The sequence below is a fragment of the Rhinolophus sinicus genome, chromosome 2 (assembly GCF_057876585.1).
Source record: "Rhinolophus sinicus isolate RSI-liver-muscle chromosome 2, RSI-T2T, whole genome shotgun sequence".
Lineage (NCBI taxonomy): Eukaryota > Metazoa > Chordata > Mammalia > Chiroptera > Rhinolophidae > Rhinolophus > Rhinolophus sinicus.
The window spans coordinates 8,289,765-8,305,548 of NC_142502.1; the positions used below are offsets into that span (position 1 = coordinate 8,289,765).

The 15,784-nt window shown below is 40.7% G+C and overlaps 1 protein-coding gene across 5 annotated transcripts in view; it reads left to right on the forward strand.

Annotated features, from left to right (window-relative positions):
- The window catches only part of SERAC1 (serine active site containing 1), a 62,361-nt gene extending 46,842 nt beyond the window's left edge, over positions 1–15,519 (forward strand). For all 5 annotated transcript variants that reach the window (XM_019749382.3, XM_088795323.1, XM_074333753.2 and 2 more), the window contains 7 exons: positions 4,808–4,958; positions 6,870–7,011; positions 7,986–8,080; positions 9,250–9,347; positions 10,410–10,592; positions 11,701–11,844; positions 13,402–15,519. In XM_019749382.3, coding sequence (XP_019604941.3) covers positions 4,808–4,958; positions 6,870–7,011; positions 7,986–8,080; positions 9,250–9,347; positions 10,410–10,592; positions 11,701–11,844; positions 13,402–13,538 — 950 coding nt within the window. In that variant the 3' untranslated portion in view covers positions 13,539–15,519. The remainder of the gene's footprint in view (positions 1–4,807; positions 4,959–6,869; positions 7,012–7,985; positions 8,081–9,249; positions 9,348–10,409; positions 10,593–11,700; positions 11,845–13,401) is intronic.
- Positions 15,520–15,784: the final 265 nt, after the last annotated feature.

Below are 15,784 nucleotides of genomic sequence, written 5' to 3' on the forward strand. Positions count from 1 at the left end.
TGCCAGAAAAATGTATACACACTTTAAGAAAAGAAAAAACTGACTATATAAAGTTATAGTCAGTATATACCTATAACAAGAGATGAATACAAGTCATGTGTGTGTATTTTTTTGGCATCCCTGGTATGAGATTCTTACAATAATATAAAATTCAGTTTACACCTCCTGCCATCCCTTGTGGTATTGTTATATTTTATTTGTATGTATGTTATAGACTTCGCAATAGTTATTTTTGTGTAAAATGAAGTGATATTTACTATCTTTTTTATTTACATACTTATAACATCCAGTACTCTTCCTTCTTTTCTGTGTATCTAAAGTTACATCTGATGTCATTTCCCTTGAGCCTAAAGGCAACAAATTCTCTCACCTTCCATTTTCTGAAAATGCCTTCATTTCACCTTTAGTTTATTATTCCGGGAAAGATATTTTCCACGGATAAAGAATTCTTTGTTGACAGTGTGTTGTCAACACTAAAAATGTCATTCCACTCCTAGTGTCCCGTGTGTGCTGAGAAGCCCTTGCTCCTTACTCCCACTTTTTTTTTTTTTTTTTTTTTTTAATACAGGATTTTATTGGGGAACAATGGTCAAATTGTTGTCCTTTCAATCTTAGTTGTGGAGGGTTCTGTTCAGCTTCAAGTTGTTGTTCTTGCAGTCTTAGTTGTGGAGGGCACAGCTCAGCTCCAGGTCCAGTTGCCGTTGCTAGTTGCAGGGGGCACAGCCCACCATCCCTTGCGGGAGTCGAACTGGCAACCTGTGATTGAGAGGACAGGCTCCAACCAACTGAGCCATCCGAGAGCTCAGCAGCAGCTCAGCTCAAGGTGCCGTGTTCAAATTTTTAGTTGCAGGGGGCGCTGCTCACCATCCCTTGCGGGACTCGAGGAATTGAACTGGCAACCTTGTGGTTGAGAGCCCGCGCTCCAACCAACAACTGAGCCATCCGGGAGGCAGCTCAGCTCAAGGTGCCGTGTTCAATCTTAGTTGCAGGGGGCAGAACCCACCATCCCTTGCGGGACTCGAGGAATTGAACTGGCAACCTTGTGGTTGAGAGCTCACTGGCCCATGTGGGAATCGAACCGGCAGCCTTCGGAGTTAGGAGCACGGAGCTCTAACCGCCTGAGCCACCGGGCCGGCCCCTTTACTCCCACTTTTGTTCTCCTATGTATAATGTCTTTTTTTTTTTTTTTTTTTTTTTTTTTTTATGTCTTTTTTTTTTGTTTGGCTTCTTTTAAGATTTTTGTGTTTAGTGTTCAGCAGTTTGACAATGAAGCAAGTACCTGGGTGTCTTTTTAAATATAAATCCTGCTCAGGGTCCACTGAGCTGACTGAATCTGTAGGTCGATGATTTTGATCAAATTTGGAAACTTCCTAGTCAGTAAGTATATCTTCAAATGTTTTTTCTGTCCCTTTCTCTCTTCTCTCCTTCTGGGACGTGTTATGTTTATTAGATCGCTGATTCTGTTCCACAAGTCATTGAAACTCTGTTCACTTCTTTCCAAAATTTTTCTCTGTGCTTTACTTTGGATAGTTTCTATCTTCATTTTCACTGAAGAAGTAGATAATTGATAAAAATCAGTATTTTATTTTTTAAAAATCACTTTTCCTTTAACTGAAACCTGACTCTACCCCAAGCCCTCAGTCCTCTTGGGTGATTTCAGTCCCTTCTGGACAGTCTCCTAAACCACGTGGCCTCTCAGCTCCTGACCTTCTCCCCCCACTGCTTTCCTTCCGCGCTCCTCACCACGTGCCATACCTCGGAGCTAGTCATTTGCTGAAACCACTTCACCTGAAAAATCAGTAATTCACCTCTCTGAGAACATGCCGCTCTCGGTCAAGCTGGTTTTTGCATCTACTCCCCAATGACTGGTTTCCTCTGCCGGAATCTGCCATCCACTGACCCTTTATTTTCTCCCCTCAGTCCTCTTTATTCTTTACTGCCCTCCTGATTCAGCGTACGAGCATGTTCCATCATTTGAAGAACATTTTTGCCAGTGCCTAGAACTCCCTTCACTTTTATCCTTTTAACACACCCTTGGTCAAGACCCCAACACTAGATAAAACCTACGTACCTGCTGCTTCTGTGGCTGAGGATAGAAACATTGCAGACTGATAAGATCATCACATGAAAGGATTGCTCAGCCATCATGTTTCTCCAGTCAACACGCCTTAGTGTCCTAGCAATGACTACTTTAAACCCTCTGGCTACTTTAAAACCAGTGACTATTTTAAACTGTCCTCAAACCTTCCACAATTTGCTTCCTTTCCTCCCAGCAGGCGACCTTTCCTCCCATTTCAGTGAACCAATTGAAACCCTCAAAGAAATGTTCCCTCCATTGCCCACTGCCAAAAAAACGTGTCCTCTCCTTTTCTCCTCTTGATGACAGGAAAAGGGACACCTCTTATAAGACCTCCAGCTATGCGTGGATACTGTCTCCCTTTACTGTTTGTGGGATTGCTGCTCTTTCCTAGTCTGTGGTCAGCTGGACCCTTTTGGTCAACACAAACTAGAGAAGATACGAAAAACCAAGACCTGGAGTCTTGCTACCATATCCCCTGAATTTCTACCCTCTCCTTCTCTTCCTCTTCTCCATCTTATAGCTAACCTTTTAGAAGAGTTATCAATACTTCCTCTGCTCAGCTCCCATTACTTCTGAATACTTTAATTTGAATTTTGCTGCCTTATCTTGTTTTTTTCCTTAGGCATCCTGTGTCTTTACCTGTATATATATATATATATATATATATATATATATATATATATATATATATATACACATATACCTGTATATATATATATATATATATATATATATATATATATATATATACACACATATATTTTTTTATGATTCTTAATAGCATTAGATCTGTAACTTCTTGCCATTCAGATTTACAAAAGTTAAAAAGATAACAGATACTATCCACTATTGGTGAAGGTGTGTGAAAACTAGCCCTCTCATACATCGCTGATGGGAGTGCATAGTGATTCCGTTTTTTTGACAGGCACTTAGTAGTGTCTGTTAAAATAAAGTATATACCATTTGACTAGTAATAATACTATGAGGAATCTCTTCTACCATGGGTGTCCTTAAAGATCTGTGTATAAAAATGTTTATTGGACTGTTATTTATAGTATGGAAAAATTGGAAGCAAGCTAAATGTCTGCCAGTAGGAACTGGATGAATGACCCGCGGTCCCTCAAACTGTGTGATGCCGGTGTGTGAGGAGAGCATGCCAAGACTCAAGTCACAGGGAAGTAGGAAGAGTGTGTGTGATTCTGTGTCAAGCGACAGTGTACATGTGTGCAGAAACAGAGGTATATGGCTGAAGTTCTAAAAAGGTTTGGAAGGGTGTCCTCCAAACTTCTAACTGTGGTTACTTCTGAGGCTATAAATAGAATGGGGAAACGTGGTAGTGATAAACTGGGACTTCCATTGTTAAATGTTATTTGTTTTTACAATTAACATATATTCAGATGTTATGAAGTTTAAAAGCACTAAATATTAAAGAAAGACACAAGTTTTCCAAGGGGCATTTGATGTTTTATAAAAGGTGAAGAAGCATCTCAGGCATTGTGAAAATACTTTTGTCACCTGAAAAATGCCATAAAAATGACTAGTGCCATGCTTTCCCTTTTTTCTTGGAATCTGGTGACTCCATTAAAAATAGAGCCATATTTTTGTACATACCAATAACATACTTGTATATCTCTATAGGTAGAATTTTAAAACATTTTATTATTATAAAGCATTCTTTAACACATTTTGAAGAGGAATTTTCTGATATTACAAATTTGAATATTGTTAAAGAATTATTGGGTTTGAAAGTTCTTTTGGATTATTAAATACTGGCTTTCTATATTGCAATGATTCTCAACACTTACCCACACAGTGAGAGGAGGACATGGACACAGCTTCCATCTATGGAGCACCTGCTGGCTTGGTAAAAGGCAGGTTTTATATGGATTACTCTATTAGAACTTCCCCCAACTCAGAGGAGCCAAGTAACTCAACTCAGGTTCCACAGTAAGTAAGTGGAGGACAGAAATCTGAGACCAAGTCTCAATTTTAAATTATGTAAGTAATACATGAATAGATTCTCATTATAAATACTTCAGAGAACATAGATACAGCGCAAGAGTTAAACCCACCTTTTTATAAGCCCTCTCCAATCCCAGGTCCCTCCTAAGAGGTAATGACTATTTGTGGCTTCTTTTGACATGTGTATGTGTATGCACGTTCATACTTACATACGTAAAGTAATACATTTATTTAAATAAAAACATAAAAAAAATAAATGAAATCGTACTGCACATAGTACTGCTTTGTCTCCCTTTAAAGAAGGTTTTCCTTCCTGAACCCGAGATTTTACAAGATTTTTGTCTTATCAAGCAAGCTCATTATTAAGAAAGAATTTCCTCACAAAAGCTGCTAATACGACTGCCAGTCAGCATGAAACACTAGTATTAACTCAGTGAGTTTAATAGTTCTTGCGAAAAGCAAAATATCATGATTCTTCTGTTTATGACCTCATGTCTAGTAACTGCAACTTTTGTCAGACTCTGTAAATTAAGAAAATGGCTTTGGAACCATTCTTTGAGGCCCCTAAGGGGTACTCGGCTGGGGGCATCGTGCTGTTGTGCCGTGGGACCCAGAGGACCTTAGGGAAGCATGGAAGTGGCATGATTGGGCCTTTCTGCAGACAGATGCTGAGGTTTGCCTTCCTCCCCTCATTTTCGGTCTGAAACCTCTCAACAGCCCGAGATGGGTGAGTGCCACATTTAGGAGGTCTGTTCTTGTCACCAGGCTGGGTTTCCATACTGGCAGCAGCAGTGAAGTCTCCCGACATCATGGAAGCCTCGCACGCCGCCAGGGCCCTGGCTAATCTAGACCGTGAGACTGTGCCAGAAAAGTACCAGGATGGTGTGTACGTGCTCCACCCCCAGCACTGCACAAGGTAAGAGAGCAGGACGGCTGCTCTGTGCCCGTGGGGACACAAGGCCTCGAGGGCTTAGCGTTTAGTCTATTTCTGCATAATCTAGGGAGGTGAAATACCTTACAGATAGGTCGTATACCGTATGTACTGAAACAGTTTGTCCGTAATAACCTCAGAATTGCAGACTGTCACAAAAATTCAGAGAGCTAGCTGAATTGTCAGGGTTTTTTACACCAAGGGCTTACGTTAAGTAAGGTTGTAGTCACCTTTTATAACATGTTGCACTTAAAATTTGTACACATATTTCTTTGTTTCATGGCATTTTTCACGTAGATCTCACTCAGTAACTGATTTGGATTGTAGAGGTCGGTTTGGATGGGAAGAGATAATAGGATGCTAATATATGCAGGCAACCAATTAGCCTGGGCCTGACATCAAGGGACTGGAGAAAGTTTGCGTCAGGAATAAAAGCAGGCACTGGAAGGATACGTTTTTATTAAATTTGACTCATTGCCATTGTAAGGTTACTTCTAGTCACTTTTTCTAGTTGTATCATTATTGAAACGATAAATACAGAAAGGACCGCAATGAAAAAGTCACATATTTCTTGGATTTTTGTCAGGCACTAAAATAATACCTCAGAAAATAGCAAAAACTTTTAATTTGAAAAATAGATTGCCTGGTTAATTCCAGTTTGTAAATAAAATAATGACATTTTATATGTGTTGCCTAATTGTGTGTGTACTCTAATTAGCTGCAAGTAATATACTGCAAGTAATATATTTTTTAAACATCATATCCAGAGAAACAATGTTACCTTAAAATGTCATTTGCTGTATTTTTTTTTAAATTAAAGTTTATTGGGGTGACAATTGTTAGTAAAGTTACATAGATTTCAGGTGTACAATTCTGTATTACATCATCTGTATATCACATTGTGTGTTCACCACCCAGAGTCAGTTCTCCTTCTATCACTATATATTTGCTCCTCTTTACCCTCATCTACCACTGCCCCCTGACCCGCTGGTAACCACTAAACTATTGTCTGTGTCTATGAGTTTTTGTTTCTTCATTTGTTTGTCTTATTCTTTTGTTGATTTCAGTTTTATATACCACATATCAGTGAAATCATATGGTTCTCTACTTTTCCTGACTTACATTTTGCTTAGCATTATAATCTCAAGATCCATCCATATTGTCATAAATGGTACTATTTCATCTTTTCTTCTGGCAGAATACTATTCCATCGTGTATATATACCACACAACTTCTTTATCCATTCATCCACTGAAGGACACTTTGGTTGCTTCCATGTTTTGGCCACCATAAATAAAGCTGCAATAAACACTGGAGCACATATGTCTTTATGGATCAATGGTTTCAGATTTTTTGGGTAGATACCCAGGAGAGGGATTCCTGGGTCACATGGTAATTCTATTCTTAATTTTTTGAGGGACCTCCTCACTGCCTTCCATAGTGGGTGCACTAGTCTGCATTCCCAATTTGCTGTATTTCTGACAAACATTATCCTTGATAAAATTTTTGAAAATCTCTTTCATGCATGCTGACTTTGAAACCACACTAGCATATTTTTACTTAACTTTTTAAATACTTTTAGTGATTTGTGGGATATTCTCATTGGAATTCTTTGGAGGGTAATATAACAGCTGTCACTTCCTGATCACCAGAGTCACTGCAGTTGGTTTTGGTTGGGTTGCCTGGCTAAGTATGTCTCCATTTCTATAGAGAGCACACTCTGTGCCTGTCTTCACCAGAGTTCCTTAGAGGGTTCTTCAGCAAACTTGTGCTTATAAAGCTTCCATCATTGTTATTTTATGTCACGTAAACCCCACACAGAGAGTGCTATGTAGATTCTTACCAAAACAATAATGTGTTTATTCTGCCTCTTTTTAAAACTCTCTCCCCTATTAGTCAGCCCATTAAAGCAGATGTCCTTTTTATCCACGGCCTCATGGGGGCAGCGTTCAAAACGTGGCGCCAGCAGGACAGTGACCAGGTTTTAACTGAAAAGGTTTCAGAGGATGAAACTGGGTACACAACATGTTGGCCCAAGGTAAGCACACTGCCAGGTCCGGTCGGCCCCCTTGCTCACAACACACTGCAGCGTCACTGGCTGTGGGGACCCTTCCTGTGACGTGCTTAGTTTGCTCTTTCCACTGGAATTCTTTTTCCGTGCAGTTTTTCTTTCCCTTAGTGACACTGTGGTATGTTACATGAACAGCTGGACTTGTCGCCCTGTGTTGTGTAATGTAGAGTACATATAAAAAATTATAGAGTGCATATAAAAATATTCCCATAAGTAAAAAAAAATTCACTTTCATTAAAAGTACAACAAATAATATATTCATAATAGTTGACTAGTTCTGTGATTTTATTATAAAAACAGGAAGACTTTGAAGAAGTAGTTCTGCTTTGGATTTCTTTAACATTATTTCTGCCAGCGAGCCTTAACGCAGGGGTGAATTCATCGGTGAAAATTGCTGCTGCTATAACGGAACAGTTTCCAGGGCTTTGTCCCACTGCTGCTTGTTTACCTTCACAAAGGCTTATCAAGCAGAAAGAAGGGTTTGCAGTCTGGTGGCACTGAAGTACGGAGATGATGAGACCCCAGGTGCAGAGACAGAACTCGACTGTAGTTAGTGTCTCGGTTCTCAGGTCGAATCTCTAACTGCCAGACTGTACTGTCTGTCCTGAGATCATAGCGTTCCGTTAAATGCTTGCAGAAAGCCAGTTTGCCCTAGACTCCCAAAACAGGCCTTGCTTGTGGCCATGGGAGATTGAAATTGAGAATATGCTCTTGAACCCTGCATTGGTCTTGTGCTAAAAAAATTGCTACCACCTTGTGACCAGGGCCATAAAAAGATAAAATGCTGGAATTGTTTTTCTAGTCACCTTTATCCTTCATTCCAATGCGACCTTTAGTCGTCAATATTGCCAGAGTCCTTTAGTTGTGAATTTCAATTACTAGGAAATAATGGAGGCACAGGGAGTTCATATATGTTCTTTTGTACCTTGTATTTTACGCAGACGTGGTTAGCAAGAGACTGTCCCGCTCTCCGAATCATATCTGTGGAGTACGACACAAGCCTTAGTGAGTGGAGAGCAAGGTGCCCCTCGGAAAGGTAACGGGGAGCTTGGCAAGGGCCCCCTGGGGTGAAGGGGAGTTTTATCTTTTGATGCCACAGACAGAATTTTCCTTTGAAGAACTAACCTTTTTTCTCTTCCTTCTAGAAGGAGTTAGCTATAAGTAAATTACTGAAATTGTACAGGGCTTAGATAGAGTGTCACTGTTGGGCTCCTAATGAGACTCACTTCGAACTGTCCTAATAGTACAGGGCACGGATTCTCCAGCAGAATCTCCTTCCATCCTGGCTGTGACTGTGATGCTTTTGGCTTTTGTGTTCACGGTCATACTGGCTAAAGGAAAGAAAGAGAAAGGTGCTGAGCAATATAGGCTCGTATGTCACGTGTGCCAATTGTATGTACAGGAAGGAACTGAGGACCTAGCCTGTAGCGAGGTCTACCTTTGTGCGATATTAGACACGCCATTTAACTGGTCAGGAAAGCTGAGAGAATTGGCCTGAATCAGTGGTGGGGGGGTTCTGAATGGCCCCACTAGGTACCAGAGGAAGGGTGCTGAGGGCCAGCAGACAAGACCCCAGGGCTCCTTCCCCATTTCACCCAGAGGAGCTCTCGTAAACGTTTATTTTGAAGAAAGGATTCTACAGATAAACAGTGAAACTACCAGACCAGATAGTTTAGAAGTTCCCTTTTAGTTTTGAAAATTACTTGGTTGAATTCTGATTCTGATAGCTTTCTGGTATTTCTAAGTAACAAACCAAAATTATCGAATGCTTAATGTTTGCAGCATAAATGCAAACAACGACTCAGTAGCAGTGACAGCTGACTGGATGTCTGTGAACTCACAGGAAAGACGTAGTCTTACTGTCAGGCCACGTAATGAGCAAGGACATACGTCCTACATGGTGGGAGCAGTTGGTGTGAGACGCATGTTTGATCTGTGAAAATTGCCAGACGCATATTGGAAGCTCAAACAATGCTTGTCTAGTAAATGAATGGCTTGTTCTGGGCTTAGATATTCCCAGTTACACCAGTGTGACTGTTAGAAATAGGAAACGAGCAATTGCAGAAATTGAGCAGAGAGAATTAGGGGTATTCCTGACTCAAATATAGCATTGGTCCAATGAACAAAAGTTCTTGCCTTAAAAATTGCATAGCAAAATTTGGTGGGGGCGTCAGATGTCATGCTTGCTGTTTTCCTTTTGTTCAGAAAGTCCATTGCATTCAGGAGCAACGAACTTCTTCGGAAGCTCAGAGCTGCGGGTGTTGGGGATAGGCCAGTGATTTGGGTATCACACAGCATGGGAGGTAAGTAAGTTACTGCCGCGCTCTGTTTTACTTCAAAGTGGCCCCTTTCACCCCTAAATTAATTGGTTTTTGGCTATGACTAGGAGTTTTAAATGACTGCTCTTGTTCCATACTATTTCTTTTTCCAGGAGACAACTAGTAACAAACCATATAAAAGGGGTATGAGTTTGACAACTTACTGCTTTCATGTAGTGATAATGAATAAATAGCAGAAGCAGTCAGTGCTTTATTTATACAAGCCCGACTTGTCACTGTCCCTCAGCATTCCTGGCTGGTCCCAGGGCACCCCTGTCTTCCCTGCACCCCACACATCACAGTCCCTTAGTGCCCCAGTGCCCACAGCCCCAACGCCACACGTGTCTGCTCTGCAGCTCCTGGTCTTGTTTGCGAAGCGGCAGCTGCTTCTCCCAGCCCTCTCCCCAAGCCAGTTCTCAATATTGACCATCCACTTTGCAGAGGCCCTTTCTGCAGCCTCTGCCTCGTTCATCTGATGAAAAGCTCAGGATTGTTGAGTGAAAGGTAGATGTCACCTTTTGTGTCCTCTGAGATCCAGTGTCACCATCTGTGTGACCTTTGTGTTTCTCTACTGGCTCCTAGCCCGGTGTGGGGAGACAAAAGAGGAAGTGCCTTTCTAGGTGTATTTTCCAATCATAGAAACTTTGTTTTCCACAGTGGATAAACTTTATGGAACAGTGTTTTATGACTATTTGTACAGCCTACGGTGTGGTCATCATGGCGGCTACACATTCACTTCCCTGGTGGACACAAGTAGCAGTGATAACCCTTCTGTGGGCCAGTGCGTCCAGTGATACAGGATCTGCCTTAAGAATGGGTTTGTGGAATCGTACTTGTCTGTAGGGAAGATTCTGATCTAGACAGGAGTACATATTCCCGAGTGTTAGTATTTTAAGGCCCATTGATTGGGCTCCAGAGAATTACTGTTTACACATTTTTTTTTAAAGAACGCATCTCTTTCTTGTTTTGCCTTTTTTTTTTAAGACTAATGGAGGGAAAGGAAATAAAATAGCTTATGTATTGTTTTTCTTTCTTCTCGGTGGGTAGGTCTCCTTGTCAAAAAGATGCTGCTGGAAGCCTCTCAAAGGCCAGAGATGAGCAGTGTTATAAACAACACGAGAGGGATCCTGTTTTACAGCGTGCCCCATCACGGGTCCCACCTGGCAGAGTACTCGGTTAGCGTTCGCTATCTGCTCTTTCCCTCTTTGGAAGTCAAAGAGCTCAGCAAGGGTAAGACTTCTGTTGTCAAGGAAACTGGGGTTGTAGTAACATTAGCTAGAAACAAAAACAGTTTCTGACTTAACTGCATAATCTCATTATTTGAACATGAACTGTGTTTAGGCTATCGTGGAAATACCGCTATTTTTTAGTTTGGGCCTGTTTTTTCTTTATACCTTCCCCCTTTGTTCTTAAGCCATTATTTACTCAACTATAAGTTCAATACCATCTTAAATATGTAACATTTTTAAAGTTGTGTGTTTTACTTGAAGTATTCTTCCAAATTGCCAATAATTTTTTCCATGAGTTTGGAAAATCATCAGCTGCATAAATATATACAAGCTTTTAAGCTTTTCAGCATATTAACTATAAAGCACTATATATTTGATTAATAAGCATTTCTTCTTTTTCTGGAATTCCTGTTAATCAGAATTTGGAGCCTCTGGCTTGAACCGAAATACATCAGTTGTCTTTTTGCTCATATTTTCTCTTTATTCTGCTTCAGCTCCTAAACCTTTGTTGAATTTTATTTTTTTGCAGTCAAATTTAATTCTATCTTCTTTGATCCATTATCTTTTGAAATCATTCTAAAGATACTAGTTAGGGGCTTTTTAAAGTTCCTCTCTGTTTCTTCACTGCGTTCTCTTTCTTCTGTGCTTAGGTTTTCTGTTTGCTCCTCGGGTCTGTGTCTTTTTGGTTATAGGTTTCCTCTAATATCCAGTGCTTTTTGGTTGCCCTTTCATATTTGAGGCTGCGGGGCAGAAAGGGATGGGCACTGTTTTACAGACAGGCTTTGTTGTGGGGGCTGTGCTGTTCGGTGGGTGTGGGGTACCTGCCAGCACACTGGGGAGTCCCTGAGTCCCCCACACCAGACTGTCCTGGGGACTGCTTCCTGTTGGCTGATGACATGGGAAAGCTCTCCCCTTGACACTGGCCGCTCACGTCTGGCTTGCTTTTAGCCCTTTACTCTCATCTTAAGGGCTTAGGAAGGAGAGAAGAAAACAATCCGCTTTCTTGAATCAGGACCCTAACTTCCTCTCTAAATGTGGAAGGTGAATGCATTTTCTTAGGAATTGGGTAAACCAAACTTGTCACCATCTTGTTCCCTATAATTTTACAGATTCTCCTGCACTTAAAACACTACAGGATGACTTTGTGAAGTTTGCTAAAGACAGAAACTTCCAGGTGCTGAGCTTTGTAGAAACACTACCAACCTCCATCGGCAGCATGATCAGACTCCACGTGGTGCCTGTGGAATCAGCAGGTAACTGGGCTTTTGAAATTTGTTGGCCATTAGATGCCTAGTCGGTGGGCCTAGCATTTAGTCATAAACGTCAGCTTTGATACTCAGTTTCTCAGTTTTAGGAGATGGAATTAGAATCGTCATAAAACTACTACTCTTTCAGCCATAGATAAAGATTTCTCTGCAAAGGTATAACCTTGGTATTACCCCTCCCCTTCCTTCATTTGACTGATTAGATGGCAAAAGTTAATTGGCTAACTCTAAATTAGCCAGCAGCAGTGAACTGGGTTGCATTACGGTAAGAATCCAAAGCCCTTCTATCAGCTAGACTGAAAGGGGCATTTCATTTAAAAGACTGAGCGCTGCATTCAGAACCCTTTAAAAAAATCAGCTAAGAGTGTGGAAGCTTTAGTAAGTAAATGGAAGCTCTATGAAGAATATTCAAGCAACAAAGATTTCAGTGGAAGAAAACTAGTGTTAAAAGTACAACCTCTTTATAATCCTGAAGTGGGGGGAAGTGACCCATACCTGCTACTTTAGTGTTTTGTAATGTGTCATACACTCTTGCGGGGGGCGGGGGCCCAATCTTAGTTCATTTTATAGCCTCTTTTATGACTGTGCCTAGTGGGTAACCCTTACCTTTCACTCCCTGAAACTCCTCAGCTGCTTGTCAGAGCCTTTTCTGATCAGCTCTGAGGCTGGGTAGGCGCTGTCCTGGTAGCACTGGGCCATACGAAGGGCTCCTTGCAGCCAGACACAGTGTGTATCTGGGGCACCTGCCAGCTGATTCTTTGGTTTGCATAGTAGGTTTTGTCCTAACTAAACTGCAAAAGACTTAACGCTCGGTAGTGGAGCCTTAAAGCACTGCCGTCGGGTGAGGGGTTCCTGTTTAGCAGATGAAGAACCAGAAGGTCAGGGAAAAGCTGCTGGGCGTTTACAAAAAGGACTTTGGAAGCTTAAAGCAAAAGCAAAGCTAATATTGTGGACCAGCTTCTCATAGTGACATCGTCTTCGCATAATTCTGTCTACACCTTGTGTGTCCCCAGGAGGCTTGTCTGCTCCCTAACTACCACCTGCCTTCCTCACAGAACTAACCTCTGTCACTTCCATCTGGCTGGGCTTTGTTAGGCTCACCAAAGCTGGAGACACTGAATCCCCAGCTCCCCCGAGTGGGTGACCGTGGCGGATTGGGTACAGATCGGATCCTGTGTGAGATGTTCCATTCTCTCAGGACAAGGGAGCGCGTTATCAAGTTGGTGATAAAAACTCTAGAAGAAGTGTGGGATAACTTAGGCATAACTTGCAAGTGTGTCAAGGTTTTGGAGATGGTCATGCTTAGGCTCTGTTCACTATTACATTAGGAAGCAGGCCAGGACACATATGGAGAGTTTATGCGAGTGGAAATTCTACCTGCTGAGACTCCATTCTGGTGCGATCTGTCACACTTCCCGTTTATGGCTTGCGAGTCCCTTATCATAAGCAAACAACATTTAAAACAACCATTTGGCCTCTTTCAGGGTTTGGGGGAGAGGGGGAGTGTACATTTTTAGACTTAATTGACATTTTTGTTTTCTTCAGATTTAGGCATTGGAGATCTAATTCCAGTGGATGTTAACCATTTGAACATTTGTAAGCCAAAGAAAAAGGATGCCTTTTTGTATCAACGTACCTTACAGTTCATCCGTGAAACTTTAGCCAAAGACCTTGAAAACTGACAGTTGTCTTCCATTTTTCATATGTGAACACAGTGCAAGAAACTTGGTGTTCTCTTTTTCTAAGCAATCACGCAAGTATAGTCACTGTGGCACCAGCATGGTCTGGAGGATGTCGCAGGCAACAATATTCTGTAAAGCACAAACAGAAGTGGTGATCAAAAAGTAATGGACTAGACTGGATTCTTTTGATTTAAAAGAAATTCCATGTGTGCCACCATGTTGTCCATGGTGACACAGGGCAAGCTGCTATGGCTGGAGAATGCCTTTTGTCATCTGGAACTATCTGTGGCTTATGCTAGAGGAGCACTGGTGGCTTCTGAAAGGATAGCCATCATCCTCATACCATACAGATGCCACTTGGAGGGTACCTATGAGAGAATGAACTAGAACATAAAACATTCTGGTTTTGTTCTGGGTTTCCATGTGCTGTATATTTTTAAAAACATGTCAGCATAAACTTTTGTCTACATGTTAACTTTGTTAGACCTATTTGTCATCCATGGGTCCGTTCCTTGTAAATTTTTATTTTCATATTGCTGAGAACAAATATTTCTCTTTTTTAAAAAAAATTCTAGCTTATAGTAATTCCAGACTTTAGCTACCTATACTTGTAATTTTTCCCAGATAAAGTAGCGAATCTATTCTTGATCAGAGTGTGAAATAAAACTATTTTCTAAGCCATTATATATATTAGCAATACTTAGTATCAACATTCTCAGATTCTCTTTAGCTAAATAAAATATACCTTTCTTGCTCATTTGGAAGTGGTATGTGAGAAACAAGAAATCATGTTGAGACTTTTTTTTTAATAACAGTATTCTTGAGATGTAACTCACATACCATAAAATTCATCCTTTTAAATACACAGATCATTGTTTTCGTATATTTACAGAATTGTACAACCATCACTATCTAATTTCAGAACATTTGATCCTCCCCCCAAATAACCCATAACCATTAGCAATCACTCTTTACCTCCTCCTGCCAGCCCCTGGCAAACACTAATCCTCTTTGTGTCTTTGATTTACCTATTTTGGACATTTCATATAAACTAAATCATACAGTATGTGCCCTTCTGTGTCAGGCTTCTTGTCTCTTAGCACAGTGTTTTCAAGGTTCATCCATGATGGAGCAGTATCAGCACTTCATTCCTTTTTATGGCCAAATAAATTTCCATTGTATGGACGTGCCACATTTACTGATGCTTTCATCAGTTGATGGACATTTAGGGTCTTTCCAGTTTTTTGGCTGTTACGCTGCTATGAATATCCATGTGCATTTGTTTGTGGATGTATGGTTTTCCATTCTCTTTGGGTATATATTGGGAGTGGAATTGCTGAGTCATACTAAGCTCATGTTTACTATTTCAAAGATGATGGACATTTATAGAATGGGAAAGTCAAAGCTAATACTGGAGTATAGCATCTGAAGGTAAACTGGGGTCATGAGTAAACCCTGTCAACATCTAATTGTTTAATTATGCAACAACCTAACAAGGTGACTTAACCACGTTTTATTATGTAGATACAGCGAATGTGATGGTTAGCTAACAGTAAGTTAGTTAAAAACAAAAATCGCTAGCTAATGGGATGACATTGGGAGAAGGGGTTAATATGTTTGCTTCATTTTCGTTTTCTGTTTTCCATGAGCCATGGCAGATAAACCATGGTTGAAACTGTTTATGAGTAATGGAATGAAATCCCACTCCTTAAAATCTCAATATAGCTGTGCTTTTAAAATACAGTCAAAGAGAGAGCCAATGTATTACTAAATTACTGTAGTTTTCCAGGCGAGTCATTTAACATTTTTTTTATTCTGTCTGTGAAATGGGTATTGTGTACACAGGTTCAGTTCATCCGTTCTGTGAGATTTAAGTCAATGTTTTGAAAATAATAATTGCCTGAAGAATACAAAGTATGAAAACATGTACTTGAAATAGTTTTAAACTGAGACCATCAATAAAATAGTTTTCTTAGTTCAATCAGTTTTGTTTAAATACTATTTCTGGGGGAAAAAATTCAAATGAAGCTTCATATTACCTTTCCCCTCAGGTGAAAAGTCGCTTTAAATGATCTTATTTAGGAGTAGAGGTGTCGCAGAGCAAACTACTGGAAGCAGATACAAAGCTGGGATGAGAAAGGAAAAGTCAGTGACCCTCACTCACAACCCTTTCACTTCTCATCACATCCCCCCAAACCTGCTAGGTCACATTGTTAACCCTCAATCTCGTGGGCGCTGGGTCCCCT